This window comes from Taurulus bubalis (genome assembly GCF_910589615.1).
Source record: "Taurulus bubalis genome assembly, chromosome: 19".
Lineage (NCBI taxonomy): Eukaryota > Metazoa > Chordata > Actinopteri > Perciformes > Cottidae > Taurulus > Taurulus bubalis.
The window spans coordinates 5,831,343-5,851,736 of record NC_136607.1 but is presented as its reverse complement, the minus strand read 5'-3'; the positions used below and the strand labels follow the sequence as shown (position 1 = coordinate 5,851,736).

The window sequence follows — 20,394 nt, the reverse complement described above, 5'->3', positions numbered from 1 at the left end:
AATGTATACCAAAATGTGAAATAAATGTTCAGTTCATAGTAGTGACAATGGAGTCAATTGAAGACAGCAAAAGACCAAATAAAATAGATATGATGACAGGAATGGCAAACATCAAATTTTCATGTTACGTACAAATCCATAATCATAATATGTCATACTCAGGATTTTTTAGGTCACATTTTGGCATCAAATTTATTCTAGAACTTTAACCTTTTACATAAAAAACTCCCAATTATGTGAAAGGATGTCAATAACACAGTTTGAATCATCACTTCATAACTTACACACATATATAGACATTATTCTTTGACTTGTTTTTAAAATGTTGCATCAGTATCTCAGATAAGAGATTCGTTTCAACATCCTAACTTTGCATGTGTTCTTTTTAATATATATTATAATTTATTGAGTACTAATGGGCTTCCATATTCATCTCCTCACTACCTAGTAAAAATAAATAAATGAAAAAACTAATTTGCGCGTGCGCTCTTCACATGTGGGTCACGCGAAACCGCATTACACACATTTCATCCTTCCACCAATGGGGAGATGGGAAAAACAATCTTAGCTTTGCAGCAGAGCAAACACATATATATATCCCGGGCTACAGATGCCACACTACTTCCGCGTCAAAACACGTAATTTACCCCCGTCTATTTTAAATGTTGTTCGGGTAAAAAAAGTTATTCACCTCGCAAGAGTTGCGAGGCGCTAACTTGTGGGATTAGTTTCACGCTGCCCGACAGCGGAGGTTGACTGCGGTGGGATGGGCTGTGAGCTGTTCAAGATGGCGGCGCCCTGTGGAGTGCAGCTACTCTAACAGGTAAACAGGTCCGATTTTTCGCGTCTTCTGGCTTTTATCTTACAGCGACTCTCAACGCACGCGACTGGTGTCCCTGCGCACGAGACACTCGGCTCGCTTCTCCGCCGATAGCACGCGACTGACAGGCAAGATGAGTCCCCGGCCGTTGGGTCGCTGCTCCCAGCTAGCGTTAGCTCACGCTGCGTTGGGACCGACTTGTTTTGTGGAAAGACCCGGTGATGGATTTGTGCAGACGTTGACGCTTTGAGCGTTTCGTCGTGGTTCTATTTGCGTTTTTATTGTTGTGTATGAAGAGGTTGTGTCTTTGCCAGGGTAAAAAATGTGCCTGCGTATTTGTTTATTCGGGTAAAGTAAACCCAACCCTGCCCATTGTTCTCAGCGAGTTGTTTACGACAGGCAGCAGCCAACGGTCAGTCCTCGTCCAGCCTCACGCCGGGCTCTGGCCGGGGCTCTCGTTGTGCACGTCGGCATTACATGTTGTGTTTATGGCCTTGTGCGTGCGTGTGTGTGTGAGACATTTTTGTATTGGCTTATTTGTTTGCCTCGTAATGCATCACAGTGCCATGTCTCGTGCAACTTGTCTGCGTCATACTCATTTTGCTTTAAATCCCTCACTAATGTCGCCAGTGTTTCATTCTGTGATAATGTCCATTATTAATATCCCGTTGTTAGCCTGCGTTCATTCATCCGTCATTAGGCTCTCCTGCAAACAACATAGTTCACCACAGCTAGTTTCCCCAGTTTGACCTCTTGACCCCTCCTGCCACGTCACGCTGGGCTTGCTATCCCCACGTGCCTTGTCTTGTTTGTCACAACTTTTTAAGGAAACACTAATGTCTTGCAGCAGGGCGGTAGCTAGACAGGGTTACAGGAGTACTGAAGTCACATGTTCAAAGTCTGACCAGATAACCCCCAAAATTATGTCTCTGAAATGCTCAAATACTTTTGTATTTTATTTAGTCTGCTGTATTGTATATAGGGACACCAGTTTCACAGTGTCCCTATATTTTATGTATTATATTAAGGAAATACTGCAACCTTTATTGCAGAAACTGTTTTAAAGTTGCGTTTTGCATTTGACTGAGGGGTGTTTCTATTTCATCCACCATGTGTACATCAGTCAGGGTACACTAATATTAGAAAGGCCTCTCGGTTTAACACAGTTCTGAGGTTTGGGACTGCACTCGTTTGACTGAGTGTCTATTCAGAAAGATAGGTGTGGTAGTCCCTTTGCTCCTAATATATAAATATACGTATTGTTTAAGTTTTTGTGTGTATTAAGTTTAGATATTAATTCCTATGAAGGTAGGTCAAGTTTAGCTTCTGACTAAATTGAATACTGCTCAAAGTAAATGTTGCTGAAGTCAATGAATTGATTAGCTGATAATGGATTAATTGTTAACATCTTTAGCAAGAGGCTCTGGAAACTGTTTGACGGGGGTTTTGCTCTATCTTCTGACATGTCATAGACCAGAAAGTTGTCATTTTGATAAAAATAGCTCTGAACATGACGTAATCTGTACTGAAAATAACTGTTAGTTGAGCCCTGTTTGGGCCAGCTGACCACTTCAACAATTGCTTTTTATCTCCGATACAAGGAAATGTGCCAACTGAACAGGCTCCGTTGGGTCGAGCGGGCTGTTTGTTTCTCTTTATGAAACCGCTTTAGAATATTCACCCAGGAGAAAAATAGAAGCTGTTGGTAAACCGCTCTCCCGCTGCCAAATGTCATTTCCAGTGTGTGTACACATGGAAGCGCTCGGGCCGCATAGAGGTTCTTTGTGTCCTGTTCTCGGTTCACACTGAGCCGGGTTCACGGTTGTGCCACCGAAGACGCTCGATTCGGAGGGTGGGGGGGGAAACACCCAGCCGCGTCATTCAAGTCCACTTTCCTCACAGAAGAATCCCAAACTCCCGGGACCGAGCGGTTAATTGATGGCAGGGAGACGATTGCACCGCGACCTCTACGCGAATGAAAATGGGGCAGTTTGATATCGTGATCCACAACTAAATTAATGACAAACACTACAATTTCTCAGCCCCCAAATCTGATTATTTTTCAATTAACAATAGTTAACTCTGCCCAGTTCAATACTTTTAATTTGTCAAGTATTTAATTCACATTGAAGTATACAACACTGTGCGACTATTTATTGATATACCATAAAACATGGTTTATTGGGATATATCGTTATCATGACGTTGCATAACCTTCTCGCGATGGAAGGTTTTTGGCTGACTTCATTGGAGATAAGATCAATGACTATACTTATTGATTGATTCCTTCTCGTCCCTATGCCGTCAGTATTCCGCGCTAATGGACAACTTGGTGGGATTCATAGCATGTTGAGTGTTTTGGCCCAAGTGTTGAAAGGAGATCTTCGGCGCTGATTCATTACTCCCGTTAGAGAATAAGCTGCTGGGTGCAGACACCCTGACGATAATGACGCCCGTCAGGATTATTCATTCCCTGCTTTTCAGATGGAGATTTGCGCGGCTCTCCCTGGCCTCCTTTTTACTTTGAATGACTGACTCTCCGTCTGGCCCAAAATGCATCACAGACAACATAAATGGACCAATAAACTGAACTGGTAAACACATTAGGCCAGGGGGGGGGGCGAGGGGGGTTAACGCAAATTCCTGTCTGAGTATAATAATTAGTAAAGGCAGCTCTTGAATTCAACTTCTCAATGCTGGGTAAGATCGAAGGAAGTCATCTTTAGTGCGGTCACATAAGATAGGGGTCATACATTGATCCTAATGGCTTCTTAGGAAGTTTACCCACCTTGTCTGTTGGTGTCATTGTGTTCCCTGAACTTTTCTTGGTTTGTTCTACATTGCACAAGTGCGGAGGCCTTTTCTGTTTGTGGGTCTGTGTGTGTACATATGTTCGGCATAAGCGGGTGATAAAAATGTGTCTCATGCCGTGGGTTACGTAAACATACATTCTAGTTATTTAAGTGTGCTCCACATGTTGCATGGAGATGTTGAACACCATGGCTGGATATGTGCTGTGTCATTAGACCCCCTGGGTTTGTGCTTTTACCGAGTTTGATTTATCTTCTCATTTCAGTCACAGGACGTGTAAGCCTTCTTCCCGAACACCGAATGGTCCTGTAATTTAATTTGATCAACTGCAGCTGTGTTTACCACGACAGTCAAAACAATGGCTGCTTCGAAAAGGGCCTACTGCCAGGGAAGATCGTCTCGTCGCCCGTGTGCATGTGCGCCTCCTATAGTTGTAGCGCTCGTAGAGGTTAAACAAAAAAACATAGAAGGGAACCCTTTAATCTGTTACCATACATCTTTACACCTGCGGTCTTGTTTTCCTTTGGCCACTTGGGGGCAGTGCAACAAGCTGTAAACGCAACGTTGACATATTTTCACCATGTATAGTTCACACGGCTAATGTGTTGACAGAGGGCTTGCTTTGTTTACTCACCCAGGAGACACGGAGCGCCATTAGCATTAATTTGGAGTCCTGTCTGCGTCCACTTTGTAAATGAAAGTCCAACAATAACTGTCCTTTTTTTGTGCTTTGCACTCCGCTGCCCCAGAGCCATTATTGTTTGTATCAGAGTAAATTCAATGAGTTACCGGTTTGGATAACATGTCCGTTTGTCTTTATTTTAAAGAAATTCCACTTGCACCAAGCCCTGTCTCCCAGTACTCAGTGGGTATTGTCATGTGACCACTAATCCTAAACCACAGCTCTTACTAATTCTGGGAATGTTTATGAATTGGTTCTCGGCGCGTTGTAGAGGTGCCTGGAGACCGTGTTGGTGGGTGGCCCCAGGAGTCCTCCAGGCAGGCAGGGACGGACACCGCGAGAGAGACGCTGCCTCCACTGCCACCACCACCATGGCCAGGGAGCAGCCCAACGTGGGGGACCTCCTCCCGCTCCTTGAGACCTCCGACCTCCAGCAGCTAGAAGAGATCCGAGGCCTCATCAACGAGCAGCTCAGCACTGGTAGGGCAGCGCGGCTCGTTTACCGCCAACCGATACCTGGAGAGCTTTGAGAAATTGTAACTGTATTCGTCCGTTTGACCATTGTGCTTTTAATTCCCTTCACAGATTTGGGTTGGTGGGATTTTCTAGTTTTTTTTGGATGCTTAATGCTGTTTCATAAACAAAGTCATCCCAATGATCCTTCCTGTTTCCCCTTTTTAAAGAGCGAGGGTCCATGCTGCTGAACGGGCTGGTGGACTACTTCTTGGAAACGAACTCGGCCCAGGCCATGCATATCCTCTCCTCAGTCAGAGAGCCACACGATAAGGTGAGGATCTGCGTGTTTTTTCTCTCTTGCGTTTCTCTCCCTGTGACTACTGATTCATGCTTTGATGAATAATCTGTGCATCTGAGTTTTAAATAGAATTCTAGCCCTTCATGTAAGGTTATCATGATCACTGATATTCCATATAGCACTTAAAAGGTATTCTCTTTCGAGCACGTAATTAAAACAATTATTAAAAAGAGTACGAGCTGAATAGATTGTGTTACGTGTTCAATGAAGAAGGGAGAAGGAAGCTCGTTGGCTCAGCTCAGTCACCAACTTGTCCTGTGACAGCTCGGACAGGAGGTCAAATACAAGTGAATGGTTTAACACAGTTAAGAAGCCACAGTAGCGTCATTCATTTTGGATTCTCATTTTTGAGACAAACAAAAAAAGGCTCAAGTAAAAAAAAAAAAAGGCTGGGGTGAAATGAAAGCACTATTGATACAAACAGAGGACGGGACGCTCACAATTCTGAATCTGGGAGAACATTGGCTTTAATTGTGTTGCCGGCCTTGTCCGCAGCTCTTAGTGATGTGTTCCACTGCTTCATTGTTTTGTTTTTGTGTTTGCATATTGCCATAGCAAACTAAGACGTGGATTTGTTGCGGGGTTAGCTTTGAGGTCATTATCATTATAGTCTCCTGTGATTTAAATTTATTTTGTATTTATTTGCATCTAATTAAAACGCTCATAGCAACCTCCGTGAGGTCGGTGTGGAATCACAGTGGTGATTTGTAGCTGCTACTTTTTTGTGTAAAAAGTGCAATTCTAATTTAAGTTAATGATAGTTTCCTCTCCTTATCAGTTACTAATAAGAAAAGACACCTTATTGTGTTAAATGCAGAACTAACCCTGCCCATCTCTCCCTCGCAGCACCTTCTGGACAAGATGAATGAGTGTATGACCAAACAGGCCTGCCGGCTGCCCACCCTCACCCTGCTCGGCCATGTGATCCGCAAGCAGCCGTCCTGGATCCACAAGATCGCCCGATACCCTCTGCTGCTGTCGCTGCTCAAATGCCTCAAGGTAACCGCCCAGGTCTGACTCTGTGAGCAACGACCTCTCCTCGTCAAGACACCGAGAGGTGATATTTGGGCGGAGTCTTTTATTAATTGCAGGTTTCGGTTCTGTGTCAAACAGTATATATTTCTTTGGATTTATTTAATTAGCAAACTGAGCAGACGTGTGGACGACGACCCACTCTGCTCAGCACGGGTAGACTTCTTGAAGCATTGGTTGAGCTGAAATCTCATGCTGACGGGCTATTTAGTGCGTTAAAACCGTGGTTCCTACCGGACAGGAGGCTCTCAGGACGTCGCTTGGTAATTACGGCTCAGTGCGTCCGAAGAGGATGCTGCAATACGCCGGTAAAAGTTCTTAATTTCAACATTTTCCAATCTCTATTGTCAAATGGCAGACGGATACGGACGTAGTGGTGCTGATAACCGGAGTGCTGGTGCTGATCACTCTGCTACCCATGATCCCTCAAGCCGGGAAGCAACACCTTTGGGAGTATTTCGACATCTTCGGCCGCCTGGCGTCTTGGAACCTGAAGAATCCCGGTAGGCGCTTCCTGTCTCGTCTCACAGTACCGTGTGTGTGTGTGTGTGTGTGTGTGTGTGTGTGTGTGTGTGTGTGTACGGGTCGCCCCAGCTAGTCTTTGGGGTGGCAACTACTCTCATACTAACCTCTTGTACAGCAGAGGATAATACTATATGATATATTGCGAGTGGAAAATGATCTTTTTTTAATATCGTTCAAAATATTTCCCAACCCTGTGTTTTTAAAAAAAAAAAAAAAAAAATTTTATAATGTCTACCAAAGAGTGAATCACTCATAGGCTCCCGAGATAATGTTCAAACTCGCAACCATGCAGGCAGTTAACTGGAGCGCGGAAATCTAATGTTGGTGAAAGGGGAGGCAGCCTGGGACGGCAAAGTGGGCCAAAACAAACAACAACTGTAGCTAATGATCTTGCTGTTCTCGTTGATTGTGTGAGACTGTTTACAGTTTTTCCCCTTGGGTATTTTTGACCCGTTCAGGGCACGTTTCGGAGGTTTACCTAATCCACCTGCACGCCAGCGTCTACTCACTCTTCCACCGTCTCTACGGCATGTACCCTTGCAACTTTGTGTCCTACCTGCGCTCCCATTACAGCATGAAGGAGAACATGGAAACTTTTGAGGAAATAGTGAAGGTGAGGATCTCACCCCTGCTGCCGTGCTTTGTTACTCTACATTGTTACACATTTCTAATAATATATTTTGTGTCCATTCAGCCGATGCTCGAACACGTTCGTATCCACCCAGAGCTGGTGACGGGAACCAAGGACCACGAGCTGGACCCCACCAGGTAACCCTCGTCCTGCTCTGCCTGGCAGACAATGTGGTGTTTTTTTATCTTCTTCTCCAAGTCTACCGCATCTCCCTGACGAATGGCGCTATGCTTTTGCAAACAGATGGAAAAAGTATGAAATCCACGACATCGTCATCGAATGTGCCAAAGTGTCTCTCGACCCCAAGGAGGCCTCCTGTGAGGAGGGCTACACCAACATGCCTGAGAACTTTTACCCCCAAGTCCACCTGCGACCACAAGACTGCACTTCCAGCCCCTACACAGACCTCCACAGCAGCTACGGTCAGTAACGCCCTCATACATGCGACGCCCAGCAGAGACCCAACCATGTGGAAGCACATAGCTATAAACATTTGCTTTATTTTAAAATGAGAAATTAAGTTGTCATTGTTCTCTGGTGGGGAAAAAACTATGCAATGGGGAAACGGTTTCTATTACTAACAGCCAATAAATACAATGATGCAATGTATGTATATGTTTTGCCGATAATATTGGACATGCTATGCTAATGCATCAGTTCGCTTTACAAACCAGTTGACTATTTAATCAGTGATTACCACAAGATACGTCAGTATGAGACTAAGCTTATCTGTAGTGTTATGACGGGGCGTTGCAGTCATGATCCTTGAAACAGGATGACTTGGCTACTTGGATGTCATCATTGTGTTTATCTTGATATCATAATATCCAACATACTCAAAAACACAAGCTCAGCTTTGACTGGAATTAACTGGACGGTCGAGCAGCAAACTAACGGCGCCATGAATTCTGTTTTTTATATCACCAGAATGCCAAAACTTTATTGTATAAACTCTTTTTTTATTGTAATTTCTTAAGATGATGACGTCATCAAATATGACAGACATTCAAGACTTCATTCAAAAACCTCAATAGAAGCTTTCAATGTAAAAAGCATTTGATTCAATTTATACTGGAACTAATACAGTTTGTTTATCTGTATCTGACATCTAGTGAGAGTTAGACAGTTTATGAGCCACATCTGGATGTATATTTTGGCAGAGACAAAACTCATGTGAAAGCGTCCATATAAAGAATGTTATTTCATAATTTGTTTTACATTTTCTGGAGAAACAAGATGTATAAATCTGATGTACATTCAGATAAACATCTTGAATTTTAAGTTATCCGGTGCATCTTTCTGTCTACGTGTAAATTGTATGTTAGATCTAGTGCAAATAAAAGGACTCATCCTACAATATTATTAATATTAAGTACTGGTTGTGGCGCCACAGGAGTATGTGCTGCAGTAGTGTAGCCCTTGTGTTTTTTTTATATTAAACACTGTATATTCTAACTGGTATAAAGGACAAACACCAATGTGGGCGCATCCTGTTGAAGATTGATCAGACTTTTGTCTGTTTTGTCTTCTTGAAAACAGGAAGCTCTTCTTCGACCCCGTTCTCGACTCCACGGCAGCCGCTTCCCCCGCCCCTGTCCTTGCCCCCTTTCTCAGGGACGCAGTCCTCCCCCCGCAGCCCACAGACCTCCAGACGGCAGGTAAGATCATCCATAACGGCGCAGAACGTTGGTTGAGACGCGAGGGCCTGATCAGGGGGTCGTGGCGGCAGGGCTTTAGTCACCGAGCTGCTCTTGGACGCGTGGCCATGTTTACACGCCATATGTCACCGGTCAGGCGTAGTGAGTCCAGTGCTTCCCCTGCTTTACATTGAGTGAAATGATGTCGTGCCGGGGAAGTTCATATTGAAAGTCACGTATTCCAGTAAAGGTTCATCGGCGGTATCCAAGATCACATTACTTCACATTGTTTACATTTTTAAATGGAGTATAAGAAGTAGAACGTAGTCCTCTCTCAGTTACAATCATTACAGAAATAACGGTTACGGCAGTAAATTGGATCCTTTTTTGGCCTTCTGGAGGGAGTTCAGGATTTCTGCCAAAGGGCCTCAAATCTGGAAATTAGAGAGACTCCTAAATACTAACTCAGAGTTTCCCACCAAGAAGCTGTTTAGCTGAGGTGTTGAGTCACCCAGATCTCGACTCCAGTCGTCCCGTGATGGGTTTAGTTACTAGTTACGTCGACGCAACCGAGCTAACTAGCTATTGTGGAAATGCAGCTGTAACTGTGGCGATGGAGGTTGGCAGCCACGGTCTGTATTGTGATGGTTTCTCCGTCAGAGCTGTAACCATTCGGTCTCCGTCTTCCCAGAACTCCACCTGTGAACTCAACTCTTCCTGCGGTGGGAAGGACCCTCTGTGGAGCCCCTCCTCGTTGTGCGGCATGGCCACGCCCCCTTCCTCCAGAGGCATGTCGCCCAACTCGGAGCTCTCGCACAGTGCCTCGCACCTTCCCGGCCGCTTCCACAGCACATCAGGTCAGCACTGGCACGTTAACGACAGAGCCGTTGGGTGTACTGGTCTGGAATTTTTCTTTTCCAATGACCGCTGATTTGTTTTTTGGCAGGAGGAAAAGGAACGCCGGCCTCCAGCACTCCAGCCACCTCTTCCCCACCTCCCTCCCTATCAGACGACTTCCCCATAATCTCCTTACCAGCCAACACAGTCCAGTCCAGTCCACCAAGAAAGGTATGCTCTCGCCCCTCTATCTTTCTAATTCTCATTATAGCATATTTGTACTTTCACAAAAACTTTTTTTTTGCAGCACAACAGAGTTGCAATTGCTGCGTTTCTGAATTTCACAATAGTTATTCAGAGACTATTCCTCTTATGTTGCTTAATTAGGAACGTCCAAGCAAATAAACATGTCAGCCAATTCAAATTATCTTAACTTGCATCAGCTTGAAAACTAATTTCCTAGTCAGCGGGAGGCAAATTGATTAATCAAACATGCTTTGAATTGGAAGCGAAGCATTGGGAGTAAAGAGTTGAAATCATCAACACGTGATATTATTATTATTATAATATCACCGTGTAATATATTGGTTCTCAGCAGGATTCTGATTTATATTTATTTTTGAAGGGGCCTTTTGTCTCAAATGTTCTTTATTTTTGTGCATAAATGTAGAAATGGGCAATAAGAGCCTTCCCTTGAGGTTTTTAATCCCACATCATTCACTACAACGTGAAGGTGTTAATGAAAATGAATTAATAACTATAAACTGTGACTTTCCAGGATCGTCGACATGGAGAAAGTGGCAAGCCTTCACTGGTGAGACAGGAACCAGTGAAAGACTCGGAGAAGAGTGCAGAAGTAGCCACACACAGAGGTACGGGTCTCAGAACTCATAATTTCAAAGTAAAGGTCTCCAAAGCGCCTCAATTTTCAATGTCATACCAATTGATAATTTAACCCGGATAGGAAGTGAACTCACAGTCGTGGTTAAAAGGTTCAGTAACGGTTGTGACACTTGTGACCCTCCCTCATCAGATGCGGGCGCTGCGGAGAACGTCACCATGACTTTGACGGAGCTGTCGGTCTTCATGAAGAAACAGGAGCTGGAGCTTCAGCTGAGAACGGAGAAAGAGAGGGAAGAAGGTGAGTGTCGACTTGCTGCAGATCCAAGAACCAAAATGCAGTCGGTATCTGACTCGGTATGGAACACACCGGTCACATTGTGGTATCTTCAAACAACCAAAATATGCTGCACATGAGGCTGTCGTAGAACGACGACAAGAACAACCACACCCTGTTCCAGTATAGATGAACCAATGTGCCAAAATTCATTCTTTAGCTGACTCCATGCAACTATTTGGCTCCACATTAAACAGCCTGAGGCAAAGAGATATCCTGTGCAGAGTACATACATGAGATTAAGATCGGCGAGTCATTCATTACAGTATTTTGTTTGAGTTGGATCCCATGAGCTAAATGAACCTGCGCTCATGCACTTTGACTAAACATACAGGATGCTAACGCACTTCAGTTTATATCCCTGCTTGTGTTCAGCTATCTCTGCACAGTCATTGGTTTTAAATCCCACTTGAGTCACTCGTAACTAAAAATAAATGCACCTACAGTGCTGTGAAGCCCTTTGCGTGGAAGCACCTGCCAAATGGCACAAGCTCTTGCTGCCGAAGCCGGCTGCTTACGCTTAAACACTTCCCTTCTCTCTTTGGGGGGAAAAAAGCCCAGAATCCCAGACACCTTGTTGTTTTTATCTGTACTTCGCACTTGAAGTATTTCAGCTGAGACTTTGGCATTCGGAGCATAAACGCAGGTTTGAGTCCAACTCTCTAACTGTTTCTGCTGCAGCTGCCATCACCGAGGAGCTGCAGAAGATCGCAGAGGACACGCAGGAGCTGTCGGGTTTGAGGGGCTTCGACTCCCCGTTCTATCTCACCACGGAGACTCTGACCGGCTGTCAGGCGCAAGACGAGACCATCGACACCCGGCACGGAGGGGCCGGCAGGGACGCCCATCATGTGGTATCGACGCCGGACAAAGGGGAGACCACCGCGAGTACCAGCGGCGCCGGGAGTGACCGAGGAGGAGGAGTGGCAGGGGACAGCCGGAGTTCGGCCCTCGGCCTCGAGCAGTCCTGGTCCTTCCAGTCGGGGTTCACCCCCATCGAGCACCACCTGCACCGGAGCCCCTCGGCCCCGGACGACGACACCGTGGCCAAGTTCGGCATGTTCTCCCCGTGCGGCACGACCCCGGCGGCGGTGCCCTACGAATCGTTCTTCGACCTGGCCCTGCCCAGGGCGGCCTCGCTCTTCGTGGGCCAGAAGACGTCGGAGGCGGTGCACAAGGCGGCGCTGGAGAGGCTGCTGCAGCGCGAGGAGGGGCTGGAGGACGGGGAGGAGGAGGGGGTAGCGACCGCTTCGCCACTGGAGGTGCTGGATCGCCTTGTTCAGCAGGGGAGCGACACCCATGATAAAGTTCTGAAGAGGTAAGAGGTCACAGCGTCTCATCTCATTTATTAGCCATTTATTTTAATGATTCACCCGCGATCGATCAGTTTGTTCATGTGCTGTCGAGTTTCCCGGTAATAAATGAACACATGTAGAGGTCTGTGTAACCGCGGAGAAGGCAATTTGCTATCCGACTGCTCTCTAGACTTTGAGCTGTCGGTGTTAAAAAAGTGTGTTGTGAGTTTTCGGTGTGCTGGTCACTGTGCACAGCCTGCCGGGGGTTTTTCCAGTCTGTTACTGCGGCCGAAAGGAAACACCCAGTTTAGAACAAGTGCGACATTGTTCAGAATCCGTCGGCCCTTTTTTCTTTATCCCACACACGCACAGTGAGCCGGTCCACCGGGCCAATATTACAACCGTGTCAGCAGAGTCAACATTGGGCACAGAACAGTCTGGCGTCCCTCATTGCAGTGACCTGCCACCATGTCAGTCTTCATCGGAGACAAACACGGCTGGATGGAGGGAATAAAATCAGCGGAAAGGGCAGTTTATTTACAATCATGGATCTAAGTGTATTTCAGGAGAGCAAAATCTTATGTTTTAAAAGCAACGATATTTTGGAGTTACTAAAATATTAGGGACCTTTTTTAGAGGTGCTGGTCAGGGGATTTTGTTATGTGTGGACAGAGCCAGGCATTGAAACATGGGGCCTATATTTCTGTTGTGTGTTAACCTGTGTTTCCCCAATCTTTCACCCAAGTTGTCTCAACATAGTATGGTCCCGTCTAAAGCTGACCTCAGCCGCTGCAGTGTTTCCTTACGAACACCTCAGTACTTAAAACTTTAAGTAGTAAAACCTGGTTTGAGATGCACTATGTTTTGAATTTGCAAGCAACAACAATGAAATAACAGAATATTTATCCCCCCATTCGCAACACCAGAAACTTGTATACACATATTTAAATTGCTTTTGATGGTGCTTCTGCTTGCTGAAAATGATGATGTCATATATTACACATCCAGACTGACATGAGTCACTTAAGGGAGGCAAACATACCAGGGAGATCGTCCTTCTAAAAATGCTTTTTCTTCGTTCTCTCCTTTTCCAGATTACCTTTGCCAAGTAAGTCAGCAGACTGGACGCACTTTGGAGGTAAAACGCTGGCCGCATAGCGCTGCCGTACACTGATAAAAGAAGCCATTATGAAGACTGCAGACAGCGTTATTCAGGCATGACTAGTGATTCGTCACGAGCTCCGAGATGTGAACAGCATATTGAAATGTTTCCCGTCCAGACAGGCAATTTGTTCAGCGAAAGTTTATTGGAACACACAAAATTCCCACAGTCTGAGCCTGTTTTTGTTTAAAACTCTTGACCAACTTGCAATTACAACCCTAGAATTGAATTATCCCCCTCCCGGTTGGCTGATAAGAGTCACGTCATTTCGATTGCACCTCAAAGAAAACTCAACTTGGAGCTCTTGGGTCAAATTCTCATGATAATTTCTATTTAAGAGCACAGGATAGGACAGGATTTAGTATATTTTCAGCGCTTTGCTTCGCAGTCAGACGGCGCTTTCAAACGGGGAGCTGAAGCCATAACAAGCTTGTCAAAGCTACCAGACTCCTTTGGACAAAACCAGTAATTTTACCTTGCTGAACTGTGTCTATGGTGTTTTATCTGGTTAGTTTGGATTCATCAAAGGCACACTAACACATACAACTGTACCCATTTAAGGTTAGACCAGCTTTTGTGAAAATAAGTAATATAAATGATTTACAGCAATAATCTGAAAGAAAAATATATATATGCATCACATGATTGTCATTGTGTTTGTTATAAGGATCCAGATTAGATTTTTTTTTTTTTATTTGGGGTTCAAGGGATTACACACAGCTATTAGAATAGTTTTGTATCGTTCCTTCCTCAGCAAATGTTCCCTTTTGTGAAGTGAGAAATTTGTTTATGGCGAATGATGTACATTTGGACCAGAATTGGCGTTCCTGCCTTGGCGAAATCTCATTGCATCACCTGTGCTATTGTGATAATTAGGATGATTTGTAGTGGTGTGTGTGTGTGTCAGGGCGCATGACCGCATTAATTACATTGTTATTACCGTGCCCTCCCCAGGCTCGGCTCCGCTGGACGAGCTTCACACGCTGCGCAGCCAGCTGCTCCTGCTGCACAACCAGCTGCTGTACGAGCGCTACAAGAGGGAGCAGCACGCCGTCCGCAACCGACGCCTCCTCCGACGCATCATCAACGCCACCGCTCTGGAGGAGCAGAACAACGCGATGGCAAGTCGGCGCACGCTCATTGTCACAGATTAGCAAAAAAACAGATGTAGTACACACATTTTCTGGACATTTATAAAAATACAAATATTCTGGGACAGTTATTCCGACTCTGGGGGAGATCTTATGCTAAAAAGATCCCCAGGGACCCACGGACTGTGTACCTGGGACTGATACCTGGCGACTTAATTCAAAAGAAGGACGGCTACCTCTTTTTAAAATCCTGATACTAGCAAGTAAAAAGGCCATCACAAGGAGCCGGTTGAAAAGTAACAGATTAGTAATGTTCTCAGCTGACCTGAAAAGAATGGATCAAAAATTGTAAAGAGCGATTGGTGACCCCCCATTAATTTACTTTATTTATTTTGGCCTCTTTTTGTCATTTACGATGTTGTCGCATTTTGTTAACTGAAAAAAAAAAATCAATGAATAAAAAGAAACGGATATAGTTTTTGAGATGCAGGACAGTTAAAGGGTCTGTCGCGCAACTAGAGTCACAGGTTTGATGCCAGGGCGTCCTGCACTTCCTACTACTTGCGTTCTTTCTGACAGACGTTTAGAAACTCCCGTACACTTTGTACTTAACTTGTGCATCTCTCTGTGTGTTTGTGTGTTTGTGTGTGCGTGCAGAAGGACCAGCTGAACCTGCAGAGTGTGGACATCGTGTCTCTGAGGGAGAGTCTGCAGGTGGAGCAGCAGCGGTACAGGCAGCTGTGGGACGACCGGGAGACGGTGGTGACCCGGCTGCACAGTCAGATCAGACAGCTGCAGCAGGGGCGGGACGACTACTACACCAAGAACCAGGAGCTCCAGGTACACACACACACACAAATGTATTAATAACTATCCATGCAGCATCATGATAATGATGCAGTACACCTATATTTGTCCCTTGTAGTATCTCTTATAAAACGTAATGCGACTCTGTTTAATCTGGGTCTGTTTGGGGTCTCCAGAGCAAGCTGCAGGAGTGTCAGAAGAGGATAGATGAACTGGAGGCGGAGCTTCAGAGGGCCAACAACAAAGTCTGCCACACTGGTCACCTCCTCAACCAGATGACTATCAAGGTAAAGGAAGACCTGATTAATGGTCTGAGTGCACTTGTTTCAGGTCGTTGATTAAAAGGCTGTTCCAGACACGTAGACCGCCATGTACTGTAGGTAACACACTGTTATAAATGAGTACCTACAACCCCGCTTTAAGACATCTAGACATGTTGAGCTATCCCTTTTTTAAATCAGCAGGACTCTTCTGGCTCATCTAGTGTAACATTTAAATCCCAAAAGATTCCTGAGTGCTCCCTTCTGCCTTTCTAAACGGAGGAATGGCGCTGAAGGACAGTTGGGTCTCTCTTGGTTGGGTTACAACAACAATGTCCCCGCCCTGCCACCTCTCCGTAGACTGTGCCAGCGCTCGGTTGCCTTGGAGATGCCGTCTCTCCCGCTCTATTTTTGGGTCAGCAGCACAGTGGGGGGGTCCGGGTGTTTTTTCCCTCCTGGAGCTTCTCTGAAGTCTGTTTTCCTCCCCTGACCCAGGCTGGACCCAAAATCCTGACAAACGTGGAGCCGTTGATTCAGGATGACGGACTGTTAGATGACTAAATGTCCTCATTTATGACGCTCAGGCAGAACGAATAGACCGCATGGTGCGTGGATTAATATCTGCAGATCTGCTTCTGGCACGTTTAGACGGATCGTTGGCCGCAGCTTGTTTAACATTCGGCCTGGTTTCCGTGCGCGATCATCAATGACTAATGCCGCAGCGCACTTTGACGATGCGCTCCAAGATATTCCCGGACAGGTGTGGTTTGTAGCTTAATTGCTGCTTTGCCCTCCGGCGTCATTGTTTGCCTCGTGTGTCCTTCAGCTGAGCAACAGTGAGAGCACCCAGCAGCAGATGAGCTTCCTGAACAAGCAGCTGCTGCTCCTCGGGGAGGCGCATAAGCTGTCCATGCAGGAGTTACCCAACGCAGGCGCCAACAATGCGAAGGTACGGTGGGAGCAAGTGTGTGTGTGTGTCTGTGTGTTCGTAGGGGAACTGTGGAGAAGACTTACTGAGGTGAAAAAAGGGACACTAATTGGGTTTGCTGGGCACCAAGTCACACCGTCCCACTGAAGTGTTTTTAGCTTCACTGTAAGATCATCTGTCGAGGTCATGGTCATCATAGATTTACAAAAGTGTGAGAAAACGACTCTTCTTCAGTCTATTGTAAAATATATTCTGCTCTGTAAATTCCTCTTACTTCTTACACCGAAAGTAAAAGGAAGGAAAGTAAATCCAGAAATCACCCGACAAGTTCAGGTGTGTTAAAATGAACTAACGTCCGTGTTTAAGTTGCATATTCTAATCTTTTGAATGCGATTTGGTTGTTGGTTAATCATCCAAAGATTAAGTTCAATAGAAAATAGTATTAGTAATATCATTATTAATACAAAATAATCATAATTTCAGCTCGTGCTTTTGAGGTCATTTGAGTGCCCTTTTGCCTTCTTTTTTTTTTTCTGACGAGAGTAATCATTTGAGTTATAAAATATATTTGGCATGGTATTGAAAGTCGTGTATATTTGCCGCCCTACTCGTCATGCAACAAGATGTTATCCTTTCACGTTCTACACATTTTCTCAATACCTCTGTTTTTTGGCTTTTTATTCCATCTTAGTGAACAACTATTCACATGTGAGTAACAGTGCTTTTTACCAGGTAGGTTTAGGAGAGCTGAGAATGTTTAGTTTTTTTCTTCTAGTTTTGAATCCTGTACTCCACACAAAAGATTAAAAGTGAATTGGTCACTTGTTTAATTGTCATATTGTAAACTACACTCCGGGTGCTGCTCAACAGTTTGCTGCAGAACAGTTAGTATTTTATTTCATTCTCCGTTGACGCGCAAGTTTCGACTGTCCAGAGCTTCACTGAATGACGGGGAGAAGCCTGTGGTACTTTTTTAAATGTAATAATTTTTAAACCTCAGAGTATAACCACATTCAGGTAGTAGCATTTATTGCATAGAAAAATAGTGACCCACATTGAAAACTCCTCGTAGACCGAACAAGCAGCTTTCCCACTTTATTTTTATAAGCTGCCATATCCTTATCGGTGTCTTCTTTGCCCCCTCATTAATTTTCTCGTTGCTTCCTGCGCTTTGTACCTCTGTGTGGACGACGACGACGACCACCACCTAGGAGGCCCAGATGCTGAAGATGTCTTATGGGAAAGAGGTGGAGATGCTGAAGCAGAGCCTGCTGGTTCAGGGTCAGAAACTGGAGGCAGCGCAGCAGAGAGTCGGCGAGCTGGAGACTCACCACTCCAAGAAGGAGCACCTCATCACCGAGCAGAAGAAGTTCCTCGAGGACGTGAAGTGTCAAGCGAAGTGAGTGCGAACCTCCCGAGTCCTCAGCACAAGCTTCCTCTTGTTCTCTCTGTGCGACTTCATCTTTTTGTTCCTCTCTCTGCTCTCTCTACTCTCTCTGCAGGGCGGAGCTGCAGGCCTCAGACAGCAGGTATCAGGCTCAGAGGGGAATCACTCAGCTGCTGCAGACTGAACTCCTGCAGCTCTACAGCAGAGTGGAGACGGAGGCTCCGGCCGGCACCGCCAGCAGTTCGCCACCAGGGGGCAGAGCTGACCCACGCGGCTCCAGGTCAGGCTCAGCGCTGTTTTGTTTTTTTTGTGTGTAGCTGTTTCGTTTGCATTTAGACTGCCAAATGTACTCGTAACTTACATGTTTACAATGGTCCCAACCTTTATGGAATGTGACAAAAGTAGACACAGGTCAGTTTAATCCAAGTGTACGAGAGAGAGAAAGAACCATCTTCTTTTGGTCACAAAGAATAGTGCAACTTGTTCCAGGCTTAGGTGTCTAATAAGTGATGCCTGATAAACCAAAGCTCTAAATGTAATGCATGCGTTTATGTATCTTATCGCTTACTGTTATTGTCTTGACAGACACAAATACTTGGCATCATCTGATCTATCAATTCATTTCTTAGTACTTGAGTGTTTTTTTTTTTTTTTTTTGCTTGTCCTCAGTGTCATGGCGCCAGGCGGACAACTTCACACCAACGAAGAAGTGGGCAGTAGACCACCGCGCGACTCCCCTCGGGGCAACACCAGCACTTTATCGTCACGGCAACCAAAGGCGAGCAACTCTTCCAAGACCAAGTCCAACTCCGTCAACGGCAGCCAGGACCTGGCCCCGCCCCGGCTGGTGGAGCCCGGCCTGTCCTGTCCCTACGCCCAGTCGCTGGCGCCGCTGCCCACCTCCGACGCGCCGCTCACCGTGGGCTCCTACCCCAGCGCCAAGAGCTTCCTGGGCATGAGGGCCCGCGAGCTGTTCCGCAACAAGAGCGAGAGCCAGTGCGACGACGAAGAGGAGCAGCAGCAGCAGCAGCAGCTGCCGCCGTCGCGCCTGGCCGGCCTCGCCCACGGCCTGAAGACTGAGCAGTGCGTGGAGCCGCTCTGCCCGGGTTGCATCGCCCCCGCCGCCCCCGCGCACTCCCTCGTCCCGGCCCCTCCTCCCGCCCACGCCCTCAGCACTCCTCTCACTGTGCCCACCAAGGAGCCCCCCGCCGAGCCCAAGCAGCGGGCCTCCAGCCAGGAAAGCCCCCGCAGGAAGGCCGGGTCGGGTGGAGGGCGGGGCCAGGCGGGTGGGGGGCGGCCCCGGCAGCAGCAGCTAAAGATCATGGACTACAACGAAACGCATCAGGAGCCCAGTTAGAGACATTGGACTGAGCCGGGACGCAGGGCGGAAGGCCAGAGACGAGTTTAACGACGGAGAAGAGCTACAAATCAGCGAAAAGAGTAACGCGTCAGCAACTCTTTGGATTTCAGTGTTATTTGTTCCATTCCTCTGAGTGGACAACAGGATTTCCCACAATGTTTTTCTACTTTTTTTCTTTTTCTTTTTCTTCTACCGAGTCATTACCCCCCCCCGATGAATTTTGACAGGGATACAAAGTGGATTTGATGTTACCAGTGAAGATGCTAGTCTTATGAATTTGATTATGAGACAGACGCTCAAAACTACGCCGAACAGTGATCAAAGTGATCAATAACTTGCATGTGACACGGGGAGCACGATGTTTTGAAGGGTCAGTTCATCCAAACTGCAAAACATCCCACCTGGTTGGATAGTTTCACTTTAATTTGTCCAAACCGTGAGAAGTCGCTCTGAGATTTCTGCCTGCACAGCTGGCACAATGGAAATGAATGGAGGTTAGTTCTGTGGCGCTCGCAGCATTGAACGATCTTTAAAGTAAAAAATCGGTGTCACTGTTACCGTGGATAAACCAACGTTTTCTTTGGCACTACTTTCTACTGAGGAAATAGTCCCTTTTGATCGGGACACGTTTTCCAGAAAGACAAGTTGCTCGCATAATGTTAATGTGATCTGTAAATGCTGTTGGCACCGCCAGTAAAGCCGCCTCATTCTGTTACATGTGGAGACGGGAATCTCCAATATCTCAACATTTGGACGAATAAAACTGAAACTAAGTGTTTAGGTTTTTTTTTTTTTTGTAGTTTGGGTGTATCCGCCCTTTAAAACCAAATCAACACCAGAGGAGCAGGAGTTATAATTTGTCACGATCATCTGTTCGGCGCGCTTTGGCGTCGACCACGGGACCGAAATATGTTTTTGATGTGCATGCTGAGCGTTGCATCAGAGCGGTGGAGGGGATGAGCACGGGGAGGTGTTTGGTTTGTTCTGGGGAAACCTTGGGTGTGGACTCAATTGGGGAAAACAAAGATTTCCAAACGAAACACTGAGAGTTTTTTTGCGACTGTGGAAGCGCGTCGGCGATGCGGTCGTGTTGGTTCTGGCATTTCAGCAACGATGCATTGAGGAAAGCGCTTTAAAA

The 20,394-nt window shown here is 46.0% G+C and overlaps 1 protein-coding gene across 1 annotated transcript; it reads left to right on the top strand.

Annotated features, from left to right (window-relative positions):
• Positions 1–4,684: 4,684 nt before the first annotated feature.
• On the top strand, positions 4,685–19,765 carry tsc1b (TSC complex subunit 1b; the record flags this gene model as incomplete). The annotated part of the gene is made up of 21 exons (XM_079235068.1): positions 4,685–4,793; positions 4,997–5,100; positions 5,974–6,126; positions 6,518–6,662; positions 7,143–7,297; positions 7,379–7,452; positions 7,559–7,741; positions 8,859–8,973; positions 9,683–9,809; positions 9,899–10,020; positions 10,568–10,661; positions 10,823–10,930; positions 11,648–12,284; positions 13,356–13,399; positions 14,378–14,544; positions 15,172–15,354; positions 15,498–15,608; positions 16,408–16,530; positions 17,721–17,908; positions 18,012–18,176; positions 18,566–19,765. The coding sequence occupies 21 exons, from the start codon at positions 4,685–4,687 to the stop codon at positions 19,251–19,253; spliced, it is 3,795 nt and encodes a 1,264-aa protein (XP_079091194.1). The 3' UTR covers positions 19,254–19,765.
• Between the last annotated feature and the right edge of the window lie 629 nt (positions 19,766–20,394).